The sequence below is a fragment of the Macaca mulatta genome, chromosome 20 (genome assembly GCF_049350105.2).
Source record: "Macaca mulatta isolate MMU2019108-1 chromosome 20, T2T-MMU8v2.0, whole genome shotgun sequence".
Classification (NCBI taxonomy): Eukaryota; Metazoa; Chordata; class Mammalia; order Primates; family Cercopithecidae; genus Macaca; species Macaca mulatta.
The window spans coordinates 24192402-24218641 of record NC_133425.1 but is presented as its reverse complement, the minus strand read 5'-3'; the positions used below and the strand labels follow the sequence as shown (position 1 = coordinate 24218641).

Sequence of the window (26240 nt, the reverse complement as noted above, 5' to 3'; positions counted from 1 at the left end):
ACAGTCTCAGCCTCCCATGTAGCTGGGATCACAGATGTGCGCCACCATGCCTGGCTAACTTTCTGTGCTTTTTATAGAGACGGGGAATTTTTTTTGTTTTTTTTTTTATAGAGATGATGTCTCACCATGTTGCCCAGGCTGTTCTGGAACTTCTGGACTCCAGTAATCCTCCCGCCTCAGCCTCCCAAGGTGCTGAGACTACGGGCGTGAGCCACCGTGCCCAGTCATATAATTATCTTAAGATAAATTTCTATACATGGAATTTCTGACTTAAAAAGCACAGATTTTTGTTTGTTGGTTGCTTGGTTTTTAGAGGCAGTATCTCACTCCATTGCCCAGGCTGGAGTGCAGTGGTGCAATCATAGCTCGATGCACCCTTGAATTCCTGGGCTCTAAGAGTCTTCCTTCCTCAGCCTCCCAAGCAGCTAGGACTACAGAGTACATATGTTTTTAAGATCTTTGATAGATTATACCTTTTGGGGACTGTATCAGTTAAAAACTCTACCAGTACTGTAGAAACATGATCGTGTCTCTGTTTCCTTGCCACACTGGGCATTAATTACTCGCTCCATTAATGAGTTAATTGCACCATCAATAACAGTATGGTAAAGTGTGACACATTTACACTACAGAATATCATGCTGTAAAGAATAAGGTTGTAGGCCAGGTGAGGTGGCTCACACCTGTAATCCCAGCACTTTGGGAGGCCGAGGCAGGCGGATCATGAAGTCAAGAGATCGAGACCACCCTGGCCAACATGTTGAAACCCTGTCTCTACTAAAAATACAAAAATTAGCTGGGCGTAGTGGCAGGTGCCTGTAATTCCAGCTACTTGGGAGGCTGAGCCAGGAGAATCGCTTGAACCTGGGAGGTAGAGGTTGCAGTGAGCCAAGATGGCGCCACTGCATTCCAGACTGGGGACAGAGTGAGACTCTGTCTCAAACAAAACAAAACAAAACAAAGCAATTTAAAGAGAAAGACTTCTAGGTGAGGTTAAAAAAAAAGGCAAAACCTGACTTTAGTTGAAAACAAAAAAGTATGCCATACAGTTTCTTAGGAAAACTGAAATTAAAAGTATAAGCAAAGACATACCTTATTCAGTGATACCATGAACTTGAGAGACTCAGAAGGGGAAGGGTGGGAGGGGGCTAAGGGTAAAAAACTGCACATTAGGTGCAATGTACACTCCTCCGTTAACAGGCGCACTAAAATCTCAGAATTCACCGCTATATAATTCATCCACATAACAAAAAACCACCTGTACCCCTAAAGCTATTGAAAGAATAATTTTTAAAAAGACATACCAGAAAAAGGTTAAGAAAAAGAAAGCTGAGGCCGGGCGCAGTGGCTCACGCCTGTAATCCCAGCACTTTGGGAGGCTGAGGCGGGCGGATCATGAGGTCAGGAGATCGAGACCATCCTGGCTAACACAGTGAAACCCCGTCTCTGCTAAAAATACAAAAAATTAGCTGGGCGTGGTGGCGGGTGCCTGTAGTCCCAGCTACTCGGGAGGCTGAGGCAGGAGAATGGCCTGAACCCAGGAGGCAGAGCTTGCAGTGAGCCGAGATTGCGCCACTGCACTCCAGCCTGGGCAACAGAGCAAGACTCTAAAAAAAAAAAAAAAAAAAATTGAATTAATTAATGTAGGAGCAAACTCTTTGGGGTGAGTTGGTTAGAGTAAAATAAATAATTGAAAAGTCAACTAATCAGGGGGAAAAAAAAGGAAGAAAGCTCAAAAACACGACATTAGAAACAGGGTGGGTGGGGCTCTGTGGCTCACATCTATAATTCCAGCACTTTGGGAGGCCGAGGTAGATCGCTTGAGGTCAGGAGTTCCAGACCAGCCTGGCCAACATGGTGAAACCCCGTCTCTACTAAAAATACAAAGATTAGCTGGTTATGGTGGCACGTGCTTGTAATCCCAGCTACTTGGGAGGCAGAGGCAGGAGAATTGCTTGAAATGGGGAGGCAGAGATTGCAGTGGACCGAGACCGCGCCACTGCACCCCAGTCTGGGCGACAGAGTGAGTGAGACTCTGCCTCAAAAACAAACAAGCAAACAAAAAAGAAACAGGGTGGAGGAAATAACATAACAAAGAGGAAATGAAATGACTTTGTATCTTGCAAACTGTGCAATTAAATTTGAAAATCTGAATGAAGTAGATTATTTTCTAGAAAAACGTAACTAATTGTCCACAGTTTTAGAACTCTGAAATAACAGTAAGCAGAAACAAAACTGAGAATGTTAACCAGCTTCCCACCCCAAATCCACCACACCAGACACACAGGAGTTTTAGATAAAGTCTTCCAAATAGCCAAGAAATAAGCAATTCTGCTTCTATATAAATTGTATCCAGGCATGGAGAAATAAAAGATGCTCATACTTTTTGTCAAAGCCACATCAAAACCTGAAAATCATGTCACAAAGAACAACTATATAACAAAACTCACTTATGAATATCTTATCTTAAATAAGATATTACCAAAGAAAACCCAGCATATTTTAGGAATGTAGGAAACGCTGTTTTAGGAAATCTACCAGTAAGCAACACTCACCATATAACTTGGCTTTAAAAAAAAATGCCATAAAATTGTCTCAAAAATGTAATGTTATTAGCATAGAATTGACAAAATATTCTCTTACAGCTTTCTAAGTCTCCACTGTATTTTTGGCTAAACTCCCTTTCTTATTTCCTTTTTTTTTCTTTTTTTCTTTCTCTGTCGCCCAAGCTGGAGTGCAGTGGCACGATCTCGGCTCACTGCAACCTCTGCATCCTGGGTTCAAACGATTCTCCTGCCTCAGCCTTCCAAATAGCTGGGATTACAGGTGAGCGCCATCATGCCTGGTTAATTTTTGTATTTTTAACGGAGTCGGGGTTTCACCCTGTTGGCCAGGCTGGTCTTGAACTCCTGACCTGAAGTGATCCACCCGCCTCGGCCTCCCAAAGTGCTGGGATTATAGGCATGAGCCGCCATTCCCTGCCTTTATTTCCAAATTTTGAAATATGTGCTCTGTTTTCTTTGATAAGTCTCTCTAGAGGTTTGCTGTTTTTTGGAGGGCAGGCGGATAGGGCTCACTGTGTCACCCAGGCCGTAGTGCAGTAGTGTGATCATCGGTCACTGCAGCCTTGACCTCCCAGGCTCAATCAATCCTCCTGCCTCAGTCTCCCAAGTAAGTAGCTGGGACCACAGGCGTGCACCACCATACCTGGCTAATTTTTGTATTTTTTGTAGAGGACAGCGTCTTGTTATGTTACTCAGGCCGTTCTCCAACTTCTGGGGCCAAGTGATTCTTTTGCCTTGGCCTCCCAAAGCGCTGGGATTACAGGCATAAGCCATCACTCCCCGCCTCTCTAGAGTTTTATTTTATTGATCTTATCAAAGACCCAGGTCATGGTTTTATTTAGCATTTATTTATATTATTTGTTTCAGTAATGTCTGCTTTTATTATGTTTGATTCTATCTACTTGCTACTTTGGGTCATTTTGTTCTTTTTCATACTTCTTTTATGTGAAACATTTTATTTTTAAAATCCTTTCTTAATAAAAATACTTAAAATAACAATTTTGCCTCTGATTACAGAGTTGTTTACATCTTATCAGTTTTGAAAGACAGAGTTCCTTTGTTATTTTGTACATAAACAGAAACTGCCATTTTAATTTCCTCTTTCCCCCAAAATAATTTCTATAAATGATTTTTGAAAGTTCTAAATATTTTGGTTTTTTGTTAACCTGATGTTATTTATTTATAGTTTTTTTTATCAGATAATTTGACTTGTACAATTTCTGCCTTTGGAATTTTTTAAAGTGTTTATTTGGCCTGATATATTATCATTTTAAATATATGTTCTATGTATTTTTGAAAAGCATACGTATTTCATTTTCTCTTTTTTTTTTTTTTTTTTTGAGATGGAGTCTCACTCTGTTGCCCAGGCTAGAGTGCAGTGGCATAATTTCGGCTCACTGCAACCTCTGCCTCCTGGGTTCAAGCAATTCTCCTGCCTTAGCCTTCTGTGTAGCTGGGATTACAGGCACGCACCACCATGCCCGGCTAATTTTTTTTTTTTTTTTTTTTTTTGTATTTTCAGTAGAGATGGGGTTTCGCCATGTTGGCCAGGCTGGTTTTGAACTTCTGACCTCAGGTGATCCACCTGCCTTGGCCTCCCAAAGTGCGGGGATGATAGGCCTAAGCCACTGCACCCGGCCTCATTTTTCTTTCCTTTTCTTTTCCTTTCTTTTCTTTTTCTTCCTTTCCTTTCTTTCTTTCTTTCTTTTTTTTTTTTCCCAAGTTCTTGTTCTGTCACCCAGGCTAGAGTGCAGTGGTAGTGCATGGCTCACTGCAGCCTCCATTTCCCAGGCTCAAGTGATCCTCCCACCTCAGCCTCCCGAGTAGCTGGGACCACAGGCACTCACCACTGTGCCTGGCTAATTTTTTAAAGTTTTTGTAAAGACAAGGGTCTCCCTATGTTGCCCAGGTTGGTCTCAGACTCCTGTCCTCAAGTGATCCTCCTGCCTTGGCCTCTCAAAGTGTTGGGATTACAGGCATGAGCCACGGCACCAGGCCTATGCTTCTTGCTATGTGTCTATTATCTAACATTTATTAATTCTGTCATTTAAATCCTGTTCTTTTGTATTTTGTTCTGTCAAAATGAGAATAGTTTGTTAATCTTTAGCTCAATTTTAGTTTTGTCAACAACTCTTTTTTTGAGACGGAATTTCACTCTTGTTGCCCAGGCTGGAGTGCAGTGGCACGATCTTGGCTCAGTGCAATCTCCGCCTCCCAGGTTCAAGTGATTCTTTCACTCCAGCCTCCCGAGTAGCTGGGATTACAGGCGTGCGCCACCACGCCTGGCTAACTTTTCTATTTTTAGTAGAGACAGGGTTTCACCATGTTGGCCAGGATGGTCTCGAACTCCTGACTTCAGGTGATCCACCTGCCTTGGCCTCCCAAAGTGCTGGGATTACCTTTTCTTTACCTCATAGATGTTCATACATGTTTTTATCTTTGGGCGAGATTATACCATTTACTGTGAAATTATATTCTGTCCAAAATGTTTTTGGTTGTGTGTCTGATTTTGTCCAAAATTGGTGAGTTTTAGGTTAAAATTAGTAATTTAGTAAAATTGCTGAAATTTACGTTAAATTACAGGTGATTCTTTTTTGTTGTTATGTGTTTTTTTATTTTTTTATTAATTTTTTTTTGAGAAGTCTCACTCTGTCGCCCAGGCTGGAGTGCAGTGACGTGATCTCATCTCATTGCAACCTCCACCTCCTGGGTTTAAGTGATTCTCCTGCCTCAGCCTCTGGAGTAGCTGGGACTAAAGGTACATGCCACAGAAATTAGCACCACGCTCGGCTAATTTTTGTATTTTTTAAGTATAGACGGGGTTTCACCATGTTGGTCAGACTGGTCTCAAACTCCTGATGTCAGGTGATTCGCCCTCCTTGGCCTCCCAAAGTGCTGGGATTACAGGCATGAGCCACCGTGCCTGGCCTACAGGTGATTCTTGTAGGGACCATTATTAAAAATTTTCTGCAAATCATGAAGCTATATCAAGGTGTTGAGCTTAACCATTAAGCACAGTGTAATCATTCATTAAGCCTGTCCAGTTTGATTATGCATTCTGGCATTTTGTAAGCTGCTCTGCCTAGCAATATATAGATTTATTTGATATGTTAACATTGGCTAATAAGCCAAATGCAGTGGCTCACACCTGTAATCCCAGCATTTTGGGAGTTCAAGGCAGGAGGATTGCTTGAGGCTAGGAATATGAGACCAGCCTGGGTAACATATTGAGACCCCATCTCTGCAAAACATTAAAAAATTAGCTGGGTGTGGTGGCTATGCCTGTTGTCCCATCTACTTGGGAGGCTGAGGTGAAAGGATCACTTGAGCCTGGGAGGTGGATGCTGCAGTGGGCCATGATTGAACCACTGCACTCCAGCCACAGAGAAAGTCTCTGTCTGCCCCTGCCAAAAAAAAAGTTAATAATTTTTTCCCCTAAGATCTCAGCTCAAAGTACTATCTCTTCAGAGAGGTCTTCAATCTAAAGTACAGTCCTTTAGTCTAAAGTATCACCCTAACTAGGCCTTTTTTTTTTTTTTTTTTTTTTTTTTTTTTTTTGTGATAGAGTCTCACTCTGTCACTCCAGGTTGGAATGCAGTGGTGCCATCTCGGCTCACTGCAACCCGCACATCCTGGGATCAAGTGATTCTTGTGCCTCAGCTTCCCAAGTAGCTGGGATTACAGGTGTGCACCACCACGCCTGCCTAATTTTTGTATTTTTAGTAGAGACGAGATTTCATCATGTTGGCCAGGCTGGTCTCGAACTCCTGACATCAGGTGATCTGCCCCCCCTCAGCCTCCCGAAGTGCTGGGATTACAGGCATGAGCCACCGCACCTGGCCGTTAATAGAAGTATTTTTTAAAATTAGTATTACTGTTCTATTTCCTTTGTATTTCTGATGTATTTTAGATCACCCCCACTTTTTTCCCCTTAATGCTTTTGATTCACTTTGCATTAGGCTTGTCTCTTGGAAACAGGACGTAGCTAGATTTTAAAAATCTATTCCGAAGGGCTTTGTTTTCCACAGGGCTTGCTGTCCTTTTATTTTTGTTATCTCAGGTCTCATCATTGTCATCGTGGTTGTCTTCTCTGAGGTGAACACTCCCTTGTTTATTTTTTCTTCCTGTCATTTGCAATGTGAATCACGCTGTCTTTGTCGGGGTTATTGTTCTACTGCTTTATAGATTTGTTCATTCCAGTTTTCTTCTCAGACACACGTCTTCTGCTTAGATAGTTCAGAGTTCCCATAAGCCTGTCTTAGAAGAAGGCTGTGGTCTTAGGGAAGTGGAATGCAATTTCAATTTAGAAAATGGTTGGAAGCGAATGCTCCCAAGAAGCTCCAATTTCAGGGTGCTTTTAAACAAAGTTCAAGAGAATTCTCAGGCCTCTCTGCTGATTGAATTCTCTTCCTTGGCTAATCTGTTTACTCAGTCAATGTCAGATAGTGCAAGGGTAATTTTGAGTTTGGGATAAGGATTAAATGTTCAATCCACGTCCTGTTGTCCCTGAGGTAAACTTGCTCTACAGGGAGGTAGAGAACTAGCACTATTCATTTAAAACTGGGTTTCTGTAATGTAATGAAGGGCACGTTGAGGATCCCAAAACACTCCTGGATCTGTCCCCCTCTTATTCCGTCTTTCATATGTTGTTTGGGTCCAGTTGCCTAATAATTACCACTTAATCAGCATATATATTTATGGGATAAAGGAAGAACACCAAAGAAAAGAACAGTGATTATGAAAACAAGTGCTGTAAGAACAATTGGTGTGCTGGAAAATGTTGTGGTCAGTGGGTTGGATGCCAATCGGTGCTGAGGTCTGGAGGTTTTAATGTAATAGCAGCTTGGGATGGGTAACCTGGATATTAGCCAAAACACTGGTGGAGAAAAGCCTCATAAATTAGTTTTGATTACTAGCATTTGCCAGTTTCAGTTTACAGAAAGGCCACCATATAATTTCTGTATCTTCTTTTTGGAGAATTACTTTTGACATTTGCATTAAATATTACGTCATGGGATAACACTTATCTAGCCACCATATAATCTGGATTGCAGTGAATTCTACTTAATTGGCTTTTTGTTCATCTTTTCATTTTGATTAACAGTTTCCTTTCTTAAGTTCTTTTATCCTAAATTAATTTTAATTATATGAGTAATACATACATGCATGCTTCTTATTAAATCCAAGTTCATCTAAGTTCCCTCTCTCCAAGTTCTTTTATTCTAAATTAACTTTAATTATATGAGTAATACATACATGCATTCTTCTTATTAAATCCAAGTTCATCTAAGTTCCCTCTCTCCTTTCATAGAGGCACAGAGAGAACCACTCTGGTATCTTTCTGTGTCTCTATCTATCTATAATCAAAAAGTTAAAAAAAAATGTATATATTTTGTTTTTAGAGAGGGGATCTTTCTATATTGCCCAGACTGGTCTCAAACTCCTGACCTCAAGCAATCCTCCTTTGGGAGCCATCACACCTGGCATCTATCATCAATTTTTTTTTTTTTTTTTGAGACGGAGTCTTGCTCTGTCACCCAGGCTGGAGTGCAGTGGCCGGATCTCAGCTCACTGCAAGCTCTGCCTCCCGGGTTTACACCATTCTCCTGCCTCAGCCTCCCGAGTAGCTGGGACTACAGGCACCCACCACCACGCCCGGCTAGTTTTTTTGTATTTTTTTTAGTAGAGATGGGGTTTCACCGCGTTAGCCAGGATGGTCTCGATCTCCTGACCTCGTGATCCGCTCGTCTCGGCCTCCCAAAGTGCTGGGATTACAGGCTTCAGCCACCGCGCCCGGCCTATCAACTTTTAAAATGACATCACATTGTACAACTTTCTCTTTTCCTCCCCACCTAGTAATATGACTTAGTAATCTAACCATGTGCCTATTTTTTATTTTATTTTTTATTTTTAAATTTCTTTTTCTTTTATTAAGATGGAGGGGGGGTCTCACTATGTTGCCCAGGATGGTCTCGAACTCCTGGGCTCAAATGATCTTCCCACTGCGGCCTCCCAAAATGCTGGGATTACAGGGGTGAGTCACCGCACCAATGTGTCTCTCATGTTTTTATTTTTTTTTGAGACGGAGTTTTCCTCTTGTTGCCCAGGCTGGAGTGAAATGGCATGATCTCAGCTCACGGCAACCTCCGCCTCCCGGATTCAGGTGATTCTCCTGCCTCAGCCTCCTGAGTAGCTGGGATTACAGGCACGTGCCGCCATGTGTGGCTAATTTTGTACTTTTAGTAGAGACAGGGTTTCTCCATGTTGGTCAGGCTGGTCTCGAACTCCCGACCTCAGGTGATCTGCCCGACTCAGCCTCCCAAATCTGTGGCTCACGCTGGGATTACAGGCGTGAGCCACGGCACCCAGCGAATGTGTCTATTTTGAACTGTGGCATACAATTCCTTAGAATAGATACACCACAATTTTTTTTTTTTTTTTTTTGCTATACCCAGTTGGTGGATATGTGGGTTGTTCTCCTTAGTGACTGTTATAAACAATGTTGCGGGAAACATCTTCCTACATACCTTCTGTGCACCGGGGCAGAGTTTCTTTAGAGAATAAACTGAACAGTGGAATTGTGCAGACAATTTGTTGTTGTTTGATAGATCTGCACTGAGCTACACTGTTCAATCCAGTAGCCACTGGAATGATCACTAGCAATGTAGCTAATGTGAATGGGGAGCTCAACTTTTTACGTTTCCTTAATTTTTAAAATTTTAAAACCAAACCAGTATAAAATATTTTTCTATTAAGTTCAATTTTGCTTTGGTAGGATTACATTTCTCTCTCCTAAGTACATCACATAAAATATTCTTATATTGCCAGTGCACATGCCAGGCGTGTGTGTTTTCTCAGATCGTGTGTGAACCTATCACTCATCTAATAGGTGTCAACTCATTTGGTTTGAATCCTTTTTTTTTCTTCTTTCTTTCTTTCTTTCTTTTTCTTTCTTTCTTTCTTTCTTTCTTTCTTTCTTTCTTTCTTTCTTTCTTTCTTTCTTTCTTTCTTTCCTTTCTTTCTTTCTTCTTTCTTTTCTTTCTTCTTTCTCTTTCTTTCTTTCTTTCTTTCTTCTTTCTCTTTCTTTCTTTCGTTCTTTCTTTCTTTCTCCTTCCTTCCTTCCCTCCCTCCCTCCCTCCTTCTCTCTCTCTCTCTCTCTCTTTCTTTCTTTCTCTCTCTCTCTTTCTTTTTCTTTCTTTCTTCTTTTCTTTTCTTTCTTTTTGATAGAGTCTCGCTCTGTCGCCCAGGCTTGAGTGCAGTGGCATAATTTTGGCTCACTGCAACCTCCGCCTCCCAGGTTCAAGCAATTCTCCTGCCTCAGTCACCCAAGTAGCTGGGCTTACATGGGCTCAACACCGTGCCAGGCTAATTTTTGTATTTTTAGTAGAGATGAGGTTTTGCCATGTTGGCCAGCCTGGTCTCAAACTCCTGACCTCAAGTGATTCACCTGCCTCGGCCTCTCAAAGTGCTGGGATTACAGGTGTGAGCCACTGCACCTGGCCAAATCCTGTTTTTCTGTGCATTGACACGACATTGTAATGTGTTTACCTGAATATTTTATCTAGACAGTATGAATTGCATGGTACCTTTGCATCACATTGTTCATTAAAGAAAAATACATACTATTTTAATTATAATTGAATTATTTTTCTATACATGAACAAAATTTCCAATTTAAAATAAAGGCAGGTGACTTATGTAGAATGAAATGGAGATGCAAATGGTAGAGCTATGACAAGAATAGTAAATTAAGAGACTGGAGACTGGGTGCGGTGGCTCACGCCTGTAATCCCAGCACTTTGGGAGCCCAAGGCAGGCAGATCGTCTGAGATCAGGAGTTCGAGACCAGTCTGGACAACATGGTGAAACGCCATCTCTACTAAAAATATAAAAATTAGCTGGGCTTGGTGGTGCATGCCTGTAATCCCAGCTACTCGGGAGACTGAGGCGGGAGAATCACTTGAATCCAGGAGGCGAAGTTTTCAGTGAGCTGAAATTGTGCCACTGTCATGGCTGGGCAACAGAGCGAGGCTCCATCTAAAAAAAAAAGAGAGAGAGAGAGAGACTGGAGGCTGGGGGATGGGGAAATTGGGGAGATGTTGGTCAAAGGATACAAAAATTCAGTTAGACTAGAGGAATAAGTTCAAGAGATGCACTGTACAACATGGTGAGTATGGTTGGTAACATATTGTATATCTGAAAATTGCTAAGAGAGTAGATATTACGTGTTCTTACCACACACACACAAAGAAATATGTGAGAGCTGGATGAAGTGGCTCATGCCTGTAATCCCAGCACTTTGAGAGGCAGAGGTGGAAAGATCTCTTGAGCCCAGGAGTTCGAAACCAACCTGGGCAACATAAGGAGACCTGTCTCTACAAAAAATAATAAAATCAGTTGGGTATGGTGGTGCACATCTGTGGTCCCAGATACTCAGAGGGCTGGGGTGGGAAGATGGCTTGAGCCCAGAAGTTCGAGGTTTCAGTGAGCCATGACTGTGCCACTGCACTCCAGCCTGGGCCACAGAGTGAGACCCTGTCTCAAAAAACAAAAAACAAAAAAACAAAAAAAAACCCCAAAGAAAACAAAAAGAGATATGTGAGGCAACAGGCCTATGTTAAATAGTTTGATTTAGCCATTCCGCAATTTATACATATATAAAAACATCCATTGTGCACCACAAATGTATATAATTTTTATTTGTCAATTATTTATCTATTTTGAGGCAGAGTAGGCTAATTTTTTTTTTAAGTAGAGATGGGGTCTCACTATGTTGCCCAGGCTGGTTCCAAACTCCTGGGCTCAAATGATCCTCCTGCCTCAGCCCCCCAAAGTGCTGAGATTACAGCCATGAGCCACTGTGTCCAGCCTGCTTGTCTATTTTAAAAAGGGAAGAGCTCAAAAGACTGTAGGAAGATGCACCACCGAATCCACGATGGATGTCAGTTGCAATTTGCTGTGGTATAGTGAAACAAAAAAGCTGCATGTTGTTGTGAAAAACAATTTTAAGATAATAAGATGGAAACTATCGAGACATTTTCAGCAAATACATAGTGAGTTTGATAAGTTTTCTCTCCATATTTAAGAAAGAACTAACGAAGCACGTGAAAAGATGCTCAACATCCCTTGATGCTAGGAGAATGCAAATCCAAACCTCAGAATACCACTTCATACCCATTAGGATGGCGATTACCAACAAAACAAAACAGCATGGGAATCAAGTGTTGGTGAGGATGTAGACAAACTAGAACCTTTCCACCCTTGTGCCTTGCTGGTGGGACTGTAAAATGGTTGCTGTGGGCCAGGTGCAGTGGCGCACGCCTGTAATCCCAGCACTTTGGGAGGCCGAGGTGGGTGAATCATGAGGTCAGGAGATCGAGACCATCCTGGCTGACACGGTGAAAGCCCGTCTCTACTAAAAATACAAAAAATTAGCCAGGCATGGTGGTGGGCGCCTGTAGTCCCAGCTACTCAGGAGGCTGAGGCAGGAGAATTGCTTGAACCCGGGAGGTGGAGCTTGCAGTGAGCCAAGATTGTGCCACTGCACTTCAGCCTGGGCAACAGGGAGAGACTCCATTAAAAAAAAAAAAAAAAAAAAAAAAAAAAAAAAGGTGCTGTGGAAAGTGGTGCAGTTCCTCAAAAATTAAAGAAATACCATGGATTCAGCAATTTCACTTCTCAGTATATACTGAGAAGAAGTGAAAGCAGGGACTTGTACACTCAAGTTCATGGCAGCATTATTCTCAATAGCCAAAAGGTGAAAATTACTCCAATGGTCATCAGCAGATGAATGGATATTATATGGTCTTAAGAAAGAAGGAAATTCTGACAGTTGCTACAATATGGACGAACCTTGAAGACATTATGCTAAGTGAAATAAGCCCAACACGAGAGGATAAATATTGTATGATTCCACACCCATGAATTTCCTAGAGCAGTCAAATTCATAGACATAGAAAATAGGCCGGGTGTGGAGGCTCACGCCTGCAATCCCAGCACTTTGGGAGGCTGAGACAGGTGATCACTTGATGTCAGGAGTTCGAGACAAGCCTGGCCAACATGGTGAAAACCCATCTCTACCAAAAAAATTAGCCGGGCGTGGTGATGCGTGCCTGTAATCTCAGCTGCTCGGGAGGCTGAGGCAGGAGAATCCCTTGAACCCGGGAGGCAGAGGTTGCAGTGAGCCGAGATCATACCACTGCACTCTAGCCTGGGAGAAAGGGGGAGTTAGTGTTTAATGGGGTCACCGTTTCAGTGTGGGAAGATAAAGTTGTACAGATGGATGGTGGTGATGGTTCACAGCAGTGTGAATATACTTAATGCCACAGAGATGTATACTTAACATATGATTAAAATAGTAAATTTTATGTTGTATATATTTTACCACAATAAGAAAATCCGATGAAATTAGTTAGTTGAAATCAGAATAAAATGTAGAGTAAAAACCTTTTAAATAGATTTTAGTTTATCCGAATTAGAGATTATAACTTTGGCTGGCTATAAAAATGACTCAGATTCTTGCATGCATGTGCTTATGCACATGTACACAATTTTTTTTTTTTTTTTTTTTTTGAGACGGAGTCTCGCTCTGTCGCCCAGGCTGGAGTGCAGTGGCCGGATCTCAGCTCAACTGCAAGCTTCGCCTCCCGGGTTTACGTCATTCTCCTGCCTCAGCCTCCCGAGGAGCTGGGACTACAGGCGCCCGCCACCTCGCCCGGCTAGTTTTTTGTATTTTTTAGTAGAGATGATGTTTCACCGTGTTAGCCAGGATGGTCTCGATCTCCTGACCTCGTGATCCACCTGTTTCAGCCTCCCAAAGTGCTGGGATTACAGGCTTGAGCCACCGCGCCCGGCCGACAATTTTTAATGGAAATATGGTAAAAAAAAAAAATTTAAGTTGTAAAAATTTTGTTAGAAAATTATGAGGAAAAGACTAAAAAGATATTTTAGGCTGGCGTGGTGGCTCACACCTGTAATCTCAGCACTTTGGGAGGCCGAGGTGGGCAGATCACTTGACCGCAGGAGTGTGAGACTATCCTGGGCAACATGGTGAAACCCTGTCTCTATGAAAAATAGAAAAAAATGGCTGGGTGTGGTGATGCACCCCTGTAGTCCCAGCTACTCAGGAGAAGGCTGAGGTGGGAGGATCACTGAGCCTGGGGAGGTCAAAACTGGAGTGCGGTCAATCCACACCACCACACTCCAGCCTGGGAAATAGAGGGAAACTCTCGAAAATAAATAAATAAATAAATAAATAAATAAATAAATATAAAGATTTTACAGAAAGTGAATAATCTGCAATTAAGCCACCAAACAATTGCCCATAGAATGAAAGAACGTATTAAAGCTAAATGGATTCAAATTTTGGAAAATTGCACAATTTAGCTGAGTCATGCCATGAGACACCATCCAACTAATAGCCTGGGTATATTTATTCAAAAAGGACTTCCAAATTCATGAAAAAGCATTGCCAATTCATGGCTTACAAAAGTGTAGCACAGATTTTTTTTTTTTTTTTTTTGAGACGGAGTCTCGCTCTGTCGCCCAGGCTGGAGTGCAGTGGCCGGATCTCAGCTCACTGCAAGCTCCGCCTCCCGGGTTTACACCATTCTCCTGCCTCAGCCTCCCGAGTAGCTGGGACTACAGGCGCCCGCCACCTCGCCCCCGGCTAGTTTTTTTTTTTGTATTTTTTAGTAGAGACGAGGTTTCACCGTGTTAGCCAGGATGGTCTCGATCTCCTGACCTCGTGATCCGCCCGTCTCGGCCTCCCAAAGTGCTGGGATTACAGGCTTGAGCCACCGCGCCCGGCCATGTAGCACAGATTTTAAAAAATCTTTTACATCTGACCAAAAAAATTTCACTTAGACATGAAAAAATTAGTTTCTATCATGCCAGATGGTCCTCCAGCTATGTTTGGTCAAAAATCTGGTTTTATTGGAGTTTCAAAACAAGAGACTGATGTTTCCTTTATTGCTTCATCCCACTGTATGATAAATACTGAAAATATTTGTGTTGCTTTTGGAAGCAGGCTCCATGGAAAGTGTCACGGGTACAGTTGAAAACTGTTCAGTGTATACGTACAAATGCTGTGAATCACCACCAGTGCATGGGACTTTTGAAAGAAATAGAAGGCAATGAATGGGGTGGTCTTGGGTCTTTGCCAACGTTCATTGGTTGAGTCATGGAAGACTTTTACAAAGATTTACTGTACTGTCAATTCCAATTCAAGATTTTCTTGAAACAAAGGGAATGCTTGCCAAATATTTAATAATCAAAGATAAACATGGCAGCGTGATTTATGTTTTCTCAGCAATATCACAGTGTATATGAAATGAGATAAATTCCAAGCTCTAAAGAAAGAAAAACCTGTGATCTAGCTGGAAAAGTATAAGAATTTACATTGAAATGAAAACATTTCATAATACAAATCAATAATAATGATTTTGCATACTTTTTAACATGAATCCATATGCAAAATATATATTTTTAAAGACAGGATTTTGCTCTGTTGCCCAGGCTGAAGTGCGGTGGCATTGTCTTGGCTCACTGCAACCTCTGCCTCCCAGGCTCAAGTGATCCTCCCACCTTAGCGTCTCAAGTAGCTGGGACTACAGATGCATGCGCCACCATCGCCTGCTAATTTTTTTTTTTTTTTTTTTTTGTAGATACAGGGTCCTGTCATGTTTCCAAGGTTGGTCTCGAACTCCTGAGCTCAAGTGATCTTCTCCACCTCAGCCTCCCAAAGTGCTGGGATAACAGGCGTGAGCCACTGCGGCTGGCTGCAAAATATTTTTAATAGTAATCACCAGCATTATGTAAATTATCTGCAAAATTTATAAGAAAAATTTTAAGAAAGTTGTTGATATTGATAAACTTTAGAATTACTTTTCAATTTATACTGCATCCCTTTACATTCCACGTTAATACTGAATTGACATGAGGATTGGTGAATTGCTTAAGTTGGACAGAAGTAGGTTTTTTTTGTTTGTTTGTTTGTTTTTCTGAGACAAGGTCTCACTCTGTTGCCCAGGCTGGAGTGCAGTGGTGTAATCTTGGCTCACCACAACCTCTGCCTCCCAGGTTCAAGCAATTCTCCTGCCTCAGCTTCCTGAGTAGCTGGGATTACAGGCGTGCACAACTACCACTCGACTAATTTTTATATTTTTAATAGAGATGGGGTTTCACCATGTTAGCCAGGCTGGTCTTGAACTCCTGACCTCAAATGATCCACCCACCTCAGCCTCCAAAGTACTGAGATTATAGGCGTGAGCCACTGCGCCTAGCCTGGACAGAAGTAGTTTTAAAACTGATTGGCTTTGCTTCAAAGTCAAACCATTATTCCAATGAAGATGAACTAGCTTCGTCAATGTGGAAGCGAATAATACGGGAAAGTGATTTTTTGGTACTTGGAAAATATTTAAGTATCTTTGGAACAACCTGTGTATGCTGTTCTACTTTTTCAACTGTAACTATAAATACAGATCACATGTTTTCAGTGACAGCCGTACTGTAATGTGTAAAACACACTTTGGATGTCAAAGATTTAGAGTAACAACAGGAAGGAAGGAACATACCTCATTACAAATTTTTATATTGATTTCAGGTTGACATGATGATATTTTAGAAATGTTAGGTTCAATAAATTATAATGTTAAAATTAATTTCATCTGTTTCTTTTTACCTTTTAAAAATGTGGCAACTAGAATATTTACAGTTACGTATGTGGTTTGTGTTATTATTCTATTTAATAGCGATGGGCCGGGTGTGGTGGCTCATGCCTGTAATCCCAGCACTTTGGGAGGCTGAGGCAGGCAGATTGCTTGAGACTAGGAGTTTGAGACCAGCCTGGGCAACATAGTGAGACCTTGACACTACAAAAAACAAACAAACAAACAAAAAACCACACACACAAAAAAAATTAACCTGGTGTAGTGTCATGAACCTGTAGTCCTAGCTACTCTGGAGGCCGATGCGGGAGGATCACTTGAGCCTAGGAGTTTGAGACCAGCCTGGGTAATGTAGTGAAACCCTATCTCTACAAAATAATTAAAAATTAGCTGGGTGTGGCGGTATGTGCCTGTAGTCCCAGCTTCTTGGCTGGGGCGGGAGGATTACTTGAGCCCAGGAGGTTGAGGATGCAGTGAGCTGTGACTGCACGACTGCACTCCAGCCTGATGGACAGAGTGAGACCCTGTCTCAAAAAATGAAAGAAGCTAACATGGTGAAACCCCATCTCTACTAAAAATACAAAAAAAAAAAAAAAAAAAATTAGCCGGGCGTGGTGGCAGGCACCTGTAGTCCCAGCTACTCGGGAGGCTGAGACAGGAGAATGGCTTGAACCCGGCAGGCGGAGCTTTCAGTGAGCTGAGATCCGGCCACTGCACTCCAGCCTGGGCGACAGAGCGAGACTCCGTCTCAAAAAATAAATAAATAAAATAAAATAAAAAAAGTAAAAAAGAAACAAAACAAAACCCAGTGATGATCTAGAATTGCCTGCCCTCTTATTTGCACCAGTGTTCCCACTGGGAGAATTATGCACTGTGATTAGGTCCGACAAGAGGGCCATCTAAGTAAGTCACTTGCCTCCCCTCTCATCATCCACTGTAGAAGCTGAAGGAGCCAGGTTCAAGAAGTTAGCTGTGAAGCTGAGCAATTAGATCCTTCCTCCCCGGACTTAGATTCTGGAGTAAGTGGTGCAGAGACAGAAACATTATTTGGAAGTCAAATTCAGCATCGGATCAGTGTCAGTGTGTGGCCTAGACTTGTAAATTCTCCCTTACTGTATTGCTGCTACTAACAGGGCGGGGGGTGGAAGGGACAGTGGGGAATCAGATAGAATGTCCACTACAGAAGTATTATTAGAGGAAGATGTTGACTCAGGGGAAGACGGGGCCAAGCCTCAGGTCTGATGGGCTAGGTTAGCCTCCAAACAGAAGAATAAGCAGTAAGGCTGGAAGCCAGGAAGATGGAAGAAAATAGAGCATGCAGTGGAGAGTGAGCTATGCAAAGAGATGTCTGGACTAAGAATGAATGGTGGATGGGAGTGGTCACAGCTGAAAGAAACCACATAAAGCAAAAGATTAAGACATAGGTTAGAACTCTATGCCTGCCCTAATCCTCAGCCCTAAGAAAACCATTCTCTGAGTTTTGGAATGAATACCTGGGTCAATTAAAGAAAAAGCACTCTCTGGAAACCTCAGTGTCATGGCACTCATGGAGATTCCTGCTGACAAAAGGAAAGAAGCAATAGGCATGATTTCTTCCCTCCTTCCTTCTGCATGGGGCAGGAATGATGGGCCCTACCTGTTTCCTGTCTCCGCATCCTACTTCCTCTATAGTCCAGGCCATGGGGTTCCCATGAATGGGATGGATGCTACTTTTTTTTTTTTTTTTTTTTTTTTTTTAAGAAACAGGGTCTCACTCTGTTACCTAGGCTGGAGTGCAGTGGAGCAAACATAGCTCACTGCAGCCTTGAACTCCTGGGCTCCAGCCATCATTCCACCTCAATCTCCCAAGTAGCTGGGATTACGGACACACACCACCATGCCCAGCTAAGTTTAAAAAATTTTTTGTAGAGACAGGGTCTCACTACATCATCTAGACTGGTCTCGAACTCCTGGCCTCAAGCAATCTTCCCCCACAGCCTCTCAAAGTGTTGGCATTACAGGCGTGAGCCACTGTGCCTGGCCTGATTCTGTTCTTTTTTTTTGTTTTTGAGATGGAGTCTCACTCTGTCACCCAGGCTGGAGTGCAGTGGCACTATCTCAGCTCACCGCAACCTCTGCCTTCCGGGTTCAAGAGATTCTCCTGCCTCAGCCTCCCAAGTAGCTGGAATTACAGGCACGTGCCACCATGCCTGGCCAATTTTTTTGTATTTTTAGTAGAGACTGGGTTTTGCCATGTTGACCAGGCTGGTCTGGAACTCCTGGGCTCAAGTGATTCCCCCCAGCTCGGCCTCCCAAAGTGCTGGGATTACAGGTGTGAGCCACCGCACTCAGCCTGATTCTGTTCTTAACCTATTCCTTATCTTCTACTTCTGAGGTCATTTTCCTCCTTTCCTCCTGTGCCTTTGTCCCTATTTAATGCCTTGCATGAGATATAACCTACTTCTCCCAGAGGCTGGAAATGTTCCTTGAACATCAGCTCAGTGACCACAGCCCTGCTTTCTGCCCACTGACCACTGCTGACAACTTGACAGGCAACAGATGCTCTTAGATTTTCCATGGCTTTCTCCCCACACCACCACGTTGGATAACCTTCGGCCAACATTGCTTGGTTTCTTGGAGTCTGATGACCGCCTTAACTGTTCCATTGTGCATTCTGTTCTGTCTACGGATCTGAGCCTCCTCACACTGCCTTTGCTGAGAGCCCCTCCCTGTGGTGCCTCTTTTGTTGCCGTTTACCCCTAGGAATCTGGTCCTGTCAGGAGACACACTGTCGTAGCCACTGATTCAGGTAGATTCTCTGAATGATCAGTCTGCTATCTCAGCTCTCCCTGCCTGGAAAAATCCTTCCCCATGGGATCCAATCAAACCCAGCCTATCAATATACATCTTTCCAGCTTTTACTTTGATTAATACCATGTCAACTGAGCAATTTTCTCCTTAGCTTTTTCTCCCATTGTTTTTCCCAAAGGCTAGCTTCTCTGGCCACCTGCCGCTGATTGAGTTTTAGGAGTTCAATGGTATTTGTTTGTTTAATTCACCTGATGTATTCCAAATGCCCAGACCAATGCATGGCACATTGTAGACGCTCAATAAAGAATCATCAAATGAATAAAAAAGAAGCCATAACCCAGAATATTCAGAGGGGTTAATACACATTACCAATGACTTGGTATGAATTTGTATGAATTACAAATAATTCATAGGGCATATCTTACTTAGAGTACCAAAGGTAGATTTTGTGTGATCAATACTGGGCTTAAGAACATCCTTTAGTATAAACAGCAAGTAGACATATATAAAAACAGAAACTCTTTTCCTTCCCACTTTGATGTGGATTTCATTTCTATTCTAGCTTTTCCACCATCACGCTGATCAACTTCACCAACCACTAACCCAGGTGATGCCGTACGGATCCAGCAGACCCCTCCTACCAGCCCTTCCTCTTCACTTTCCTCCTGGATCTCTCCAAAGGCCTCCTAACTGGTCTCCCCGTGTCCCTTTTTTTCCATCCTCCCACACATCCTCTGCAAGTGGCCATTGATTTTCCTTACAGCGTGAATTATATCAGACAGAGTATGGGTCGCAGAATGGCTGGAAGAGAACTCACCACCAAGCTGTTTAGAGATGGACATGATAGGGCCAGAGCTCAATCTACCTTCAGAAGGTGACGTGGGGTGATGGTACATTGGCCTCTGTCTCAGGATCGTGAGGTCTGAGTTTCAAACCTTGCCCCCTTTCTCTTGCCCAGTTCTGATTTCAACCCCATTCAACTTGTCAGAATTTTGAGTGGATGTTTCCTCTGGTTTCCTTAGTTGGAACCTCAGGCAGCTCTGGGCTGAATGGACTGACCCCTGGTCCCCAGTGCGAGTGATACTACCTGTTCCATTCCTCGGGCAGCGGAATGTCTTGAGAGCCAGGACACCTGGCGTCTAGGCCTGGCTCTGCCACTAGTTGCATGACTTTAGGCAAATCACATCACCTCTCCGGGCCTCAGTTTTCACACCTGAGAAAGGAAGAGGTTGCATTAGATTAGTGATTCTCCACTTTTTACCTCATTCCCCTCCCAAACACAACCAGTGATGCCTATTTACCTATGAGACACACATCTATGTGCAACTCCTGGGTACAAACTTTAATTTCATCCCCCTGGTTTTTTTTTTTTTTTTTTTTTTTTTTTTGGTCACACAGGCCAGAGTGCAGTGGCTCGATCTTGGTTCAGTGCAACTTCCACCTCCTAGGCTCAGGCGATCCTCCTGCCACAGCCTCCCAAGTAGCTGGGACCACAGGCGTGCACCACCATGCCTGGATAGTTGTTTGTATTTTTGGTAGAGATGGGGTTTTGCCATGTTGCCTGGGCTGGTCTCGAACTCCTGAACTAAAGCAATCCACCCGCCTCAGCCTCCCAAAGTGCTGGGGTTACAGGTGTGAGTCACTGTGCCCAGCCTCATGCCTTTGTTTTTCTTCCTTTTTTCTTTTTCTTTTCTTTTTCTTTTTTTCTTTTTGCTTTTTGTTTTGTTTTTGAGACAGGGTCTTACTTTGTCACCCAGGCTGGAGTGCAGCTGTGCAATCACAGTCCACTGCAGCCTCAGCCTCCCAGGCTCAAGTGATCCTCCTATCTCAGCCTCCTGAGTAGCTGATACTAGAAATGCACACCACCATGCTCAGCTAATTTTTGTATTTTTTTTGCAGGGGCAGAGTCTCCCTATGTTGCTCAGGCTGGTCTTGAAGTCCTGAGTTCTAGGGATCCACCTGCCTTGACCTCCCAAAGCACTGGGATTATAGGCGTAAGCCACTGTGCCCGACTGGCTGGTCTATTATCTTACACTTTTATTCAAGACTCCCCCACCCAACTATCATTCTTGCTCTCACCTATGTCTGCAACTTCCCTCTTCTCAGATAGACCATAAATCACATGAGATTGTGCCTATCATTGCTCTATTATCACCGTCAAAAAACACTGACTGGGCCAAGTGCCATGGCTCATGCCTGTAATCCCAGAGCTTTGGGAAGCCAAGGTGGGAGGATTGTTTGAGCTCAGGAGTTTGAGACCAGTCTGGGCAACGTAGTGAAACCTAATTTCTACAACAAAATAAAAAAGAAAAAAAAAATTAACCAATGTGCTGGTGCTACTCAGGAGGCTAAGGCAGGAGGATCACTTGAGTGAGTCTAAGGAGTTGGAGGCTACAGCGAGCTACGATCACACCACTGTACTCCAGCCTGGGCAATAGAGTGAGACCCTGTCTCAAAAAGAAAACAAAAAAAGTGGCTGGTAAAACAGGTATTTAGTAAGTAGTTGGTGAATAAGTGAATGATGTAAAGATTAAAAGCAGAAATCAATGAATGAAACTATTTCTGTCTACTGATTTCCTCCTTTAGCACATACACATGTCTTAGTCTTTCTCATGTTTTTTGAGACAGGGTCTTGCTCTGTTGCCCAGGTTGGAGTGCAGTGGTGTGACCATAGCTCACTGCAGCCTCCAACTCCTGGGTTCAAGAGGTCCTCCAACCTCTGGATTACAGGTGTGTGCCACCATGCCTGGCTAATTTTCTTTTTTTTTTTTTTTAAATTTTTTGTAGAGACAAGTTTTTTGCTATGTCATCCAGGCTGGCCTCGGACTCCTGGCCTCACGTAATTCTCCTGCCTCAGGCTTTTAAAGTTTTGAGATCACAGGCATGAGCCACCACACCCAGTCATCTTTCTCGTCTTCTATGATAAACACTCATACAACAATTTTCAACCCTATGTGCATCCTCTTTTAACTTTAAAAGTCAAAGTACTTGAAATATTTGTGAGGATAGACTGCTTCCAGTTCCTCATGTCCTATTTCTCCAAAATCTCTGCACTCTGGGATCTGTTGCCTCCACACCAGTGAAGCAATTTGCACCAACATCATCAATCATCAAGATCTTACATGTGGCCCAATCCAATGGCAACAGATTTCTATCCTTGTTTTACTTGACCTCCTAAGTCCTAACAGTATTTTGATGTTCTGCTGAGTTTATTATTCTTATATAACCAGAGGGGAGACAAATGATTTTTTAAAACAGGAAAATGACAGTAGAAATAGTTATTGCTTTAGTTTTCCCAAGGCAGTCAGTTTAAGGAAGACTAAATACAACACCATTTAGAGATTACAGGGATTCATTTGCGGTTTTGTTTTCTGCTTTTTGTTTTTTTTTGAGACAACCTTGCTCTGTCGCCCAGGTTGGAGTGCAGTGGTGTGATCTCGGCTTACTTCAAATGAGCCTCCCAGGTTCAAGCAATCCTCCCACCTCAGCCTCATGAGTGGCTGATATTACAGGTATGTGCCACCATGCTGAGCTAATTTTTGTATTTTTGGTAGAGATGGGGTCTCACTATATTGTCCAGGCTAGTCTCGGACTCCTGGGCTTAAGTGATCCTCCTGCCTCGGCCTCCCAAAGTGCTGGGATTACAGTGGTGAGCCACTGTGCCTGGCCATGATATTGATTTTTGCCCCTGTTTTTGTACTTTGTATAAATGGCATCACAGTCGGGCATGGTGGCTCAGGCCTGTAATGCCAGCAGTTTGGGAGACTGAGGCAGGCGGATCACTTGAGGTCAAGCATTTGAGACCAGCCTGGCCAACACAGTGAAACCCTGTCTCTACTAAAAATACAAAAGTTAGCTAGGTCTGGTGGCACGAGCCTGTAGTCCCAGCTACTCAGGAGGCTGAGGCAGGAGAATCGCTTGAACCGGGAGGCAGAGGTTGCAGTGAGCCAAGATTGGGCCACTGCACTCCAGCCTGGGCAACAGAGCCAGACTCCATCTCAAAAAAAAAAAAAAAAAAAGTAATAAATAAATAAATAAATGGCATCATACGGAATGTACCCTATGTGCCTTGCTTCTTTCATTGGATGTGATATTTGTGAGATTCCTTGGTACTGTGTTGTGTGGTTGTAGTGCCCTCATTCTCACTGCTGCCTGGGTCCTCTTTTAAGAAAGCTCTGCGCCTCCCTGCATGGAACTTTCCTTCCCACAGTAACTATGGTTCCCTCACTTCCAATAACATTTCCCTTCCTCCTTCCTTGCTTTTCCTCTATAGGTCTGATCGCCATCTAATGTACTGTACATTTAATCTATTTATTTTATTATTTGCCCCTTGACTAGAACTGTGGAGTCATGGTCAGATCAATGCTCAGTACTCTTTGAACAAGTAAATCTCAGTAACCTCCACGTGGCATCCAGCATGCCCATGAGTGGAGGGAACGCCAGGCTGTCCAGACCACAGATGGCTCAAGAACTGCAACAGGCTGGACATGATGGCTCACGCTTGTAATCCCAGCGCTTTGGGAGACTGGGATGGGCAGATGGCTTGAGGCCGGGAGTTCGAGACCAGCCTGAGCAACATGGTGAAACCTCATCTCTACAAAAAATTTTAAAACTAGCCAGGTATGGTGGTGCGCGCCTGAAGTCCCAGCTACTAGGGAGGCTGAGGCGGGAGGATCACCTGACCCTGGGAGGTTGAGGTTGCAGTCAGCAGTGATGCCACAACTACACTCTAGCCTGGGCCAGGGAGTGAGACTCTGTCTCAAAAACAAAAAGCAAAACAAACAAAAAAACCCTGCAACAAAGTGTCATTTAGCAGCAGAGGCCAATCTGATGGGGCGCCAGGTATGGCTCTGTTACTGTAATATCTATACCACAACCACGAATTAGATGTGAAAATTCTACATAAAATGCTTACAAATAACTTTTTCAAGCTTATGACAATTAAAAGGTAAAAAGGTTAACAAATATCTATTAATAGGGAATATCTGAACTTTCTGGATTTATATGCTTTTGCATCTTTTGAATTTTTAATAATAAGCATCCATTGATTTAGTAATTAAAAATGAAGGAACAAAATGCCGTAATTGAGTCAAATTTATCTTACTAGTGTCAAAACAGTTCAATATTTACAAATTGATGTAAAAATAAAACAAAGAGCCAGGCTTAGTGGCTCCACCTGCAATCTTAGCTGAGGTGAGAAGATCACTTGAGGCCAGGAGTTCAAGACCACACTGGACAACATAGTGAGACCCTGTCAAAAAAAAAGTTAAAAAATAAACTAGGTGCAGTGGCATGTGCCTGTAGTCCTAACTATTCAAGAGCATGAGATGGGAGGATCTCTTGAGCCCAGGAGTTTGAGGCTGCAGTGAGCTGTGATCACACCACTGCAATCCAGCCTGAGTGACAGAGCGAGATCCTGTCTCAAAAAAAAAAAAAAAAAATCACAAAGTCCTACAATATTTTATAAAATCACAAATCTAACGTTACAATAATAGAAGAGTGTCTGACTTATCATAGGCACTTAAGTTATTTCTTGAATGAATGAATGAAAATATATTAATATGTTAAATCATTCCAATAGGTCAAGTATTAAAAAAAAACCCACAATGTTACTAATAAATGCTGAAAAGGCATTAAGAAAGAATCCAGCACCCATTCCTGATGAAAATCCTTGGCAGTCAGTAAAGAAGAAGGTTTCCGTCACATGCCTCCCTGCAAACCACTGCAATCTGGCTTTTGCTGGCACCCTGCCATTGAAACTGCTTTCCCCAAGGCGATCAGTGCCCTACATATTGCCAAATCCAATGCACTTGGATGGGTACCAATAAATATGTAACAAATTAAGGAATGGATGATAAAAGAATCTCAGATCAACGGCATCATCCTTAACAATAAAACACCAGCGTTGTCTCTTTAAAGTCAGAAATAAACCCAGGATGTGAGGTACCACTATCATTTGATGATGTTTCTGGAAGCTCAGGCAAAAATAAAACAAAAAACCATGCAGACAAAAATATAAGGTACAGCTACTGGCAATAAGGTGACAAAAATCATCTTTCTTTGTGTAAAAACCTCAGAGAATTATGCAAAAAACTCTCAGAAATAATAAGAGAGTTCTGGAAGTTTACAGATACACAAATCATAATTGTTTTCCCTGAATACCAACAAATGTGATGTCTATCATGGGTGCTGAGACAATTGAGAAAGTAAAATTTTTTTTAAAGGTGCAGAATCTGGCCGGGTATGGTGGCTCGTGCCTGTAATCCCAGCACTTTGGGAGGCTAAGGCAGGCGGATTACTTGATGTCAGGAATTCGAGACCAGCCTGGCCAACACGGTGAAACCCTGTCTCTACTAAAAATACAACAATTAGCTGGGCATGGTGGTGGGCTCCTGTAATCCCAGTTATTTGAGAGGCTGAGGCAGGAGAATGACTTGAACCTGGGAGGCAGAGGTTGCAATGAGCCAAGATCGAGCCACTGCACTCAAGCCTGGGTGACAGGTCTCCAAAAATAAGCAAATAAATATATAAGTAAATAAATAAATAAAGGTGCAGAATCATATGAATAAGAAGTAAAACAATCTAGGTGAAGGGTACAGAGTTCCAGCATTACAAAGAAAGAAAAAAAGAAGGAAAGAAGGAAAGAAAGAAAGAAGGAAAGAAGGAAAGAAAGAAGGAAGGAAGGAAGGAAGGAAGGAAGGAAAGAAGGAAAGAAAGAAAGAGAGAGAGAGAAAGAAAGAAAGAAAGAAAGAAAGAAAGAAAGAAAGAAAGAAAGAAAGAAAGAAAGAAAGGTGACTCACTCCTGTAATCCTAGTGCTCTGGGAGGCTGAGGCAGGAGTTCAAGACCAGCCTGGACAATATAGCAAGACCCTGTCTCAACAGCAGCAAAACAAATGAAGAAAGAAAACAGTGTATGGAGAATAAGATTTTTTTCCAGCTTGCTAAATGTGAAATGTACATGATGCTTAGGTTGTGAAATTTACATTAAATTCTAGGGAAAGACACAGGCTTGATGTCCTCCACGGACAGGCCAGGTGCCACTGAACCATGAGAAAGGGCTAAGATTGGTAAGGTGGGGGCTGATACTACCCTACCCTGGAGAGCACATTCTGGATCCCTTGTTGCAATCTGGAATCCCCGAATGAAGTTCCTGGACTTGTAACCTCAGCTGACCTGGGATACCAATTCTGTTTTCTTAGTAGGGAAGCGACGTGACAAA

The 26240-nt window shown here is 42.7% G+C and overlaps 1 protein-coding gene and 1 long non-coding RNA gene across 2 annotated transcripts in view; one reads left to right on the top strand and one right to left on the bottom strand.

Annotated features, from left to right (window-relative positions):
* Positions 1-8150, top strand: part of LOC144338147 (uncharacterized) — a 71062-nt gene extending 62912 nt beyond the window's left edge. Inside the window, exon 2 of the long non-coding RNA XR_013411993.1 lies at positions 7225-8150. This is a non-coding gene — a long non-coding RNA (uncharacterized LOC144338147). The remainder of the gene's footprint in view (positions 1-7224) is intronic.
* TNRC6A (trinucleotide repeat containing adaptor 6A) overlaps positions 1-26240 on the bottom strand; it is a 214654-nt gene that overhangs the window by 166491 nt on the left and 21923 nt on the right. Inside the window, exon 2 of the mRNA XM_077986567.1 lies at positions 20109-20234. Coding sequence (XP_077842693.1) covers positions 20109-20188 — 80 coding nt within the window. The 5' untranslated portion in view covers positions 20189-20234. The remainder of the gene's footprint in view (positions 1-20108; positions 20235-26240) is intronic.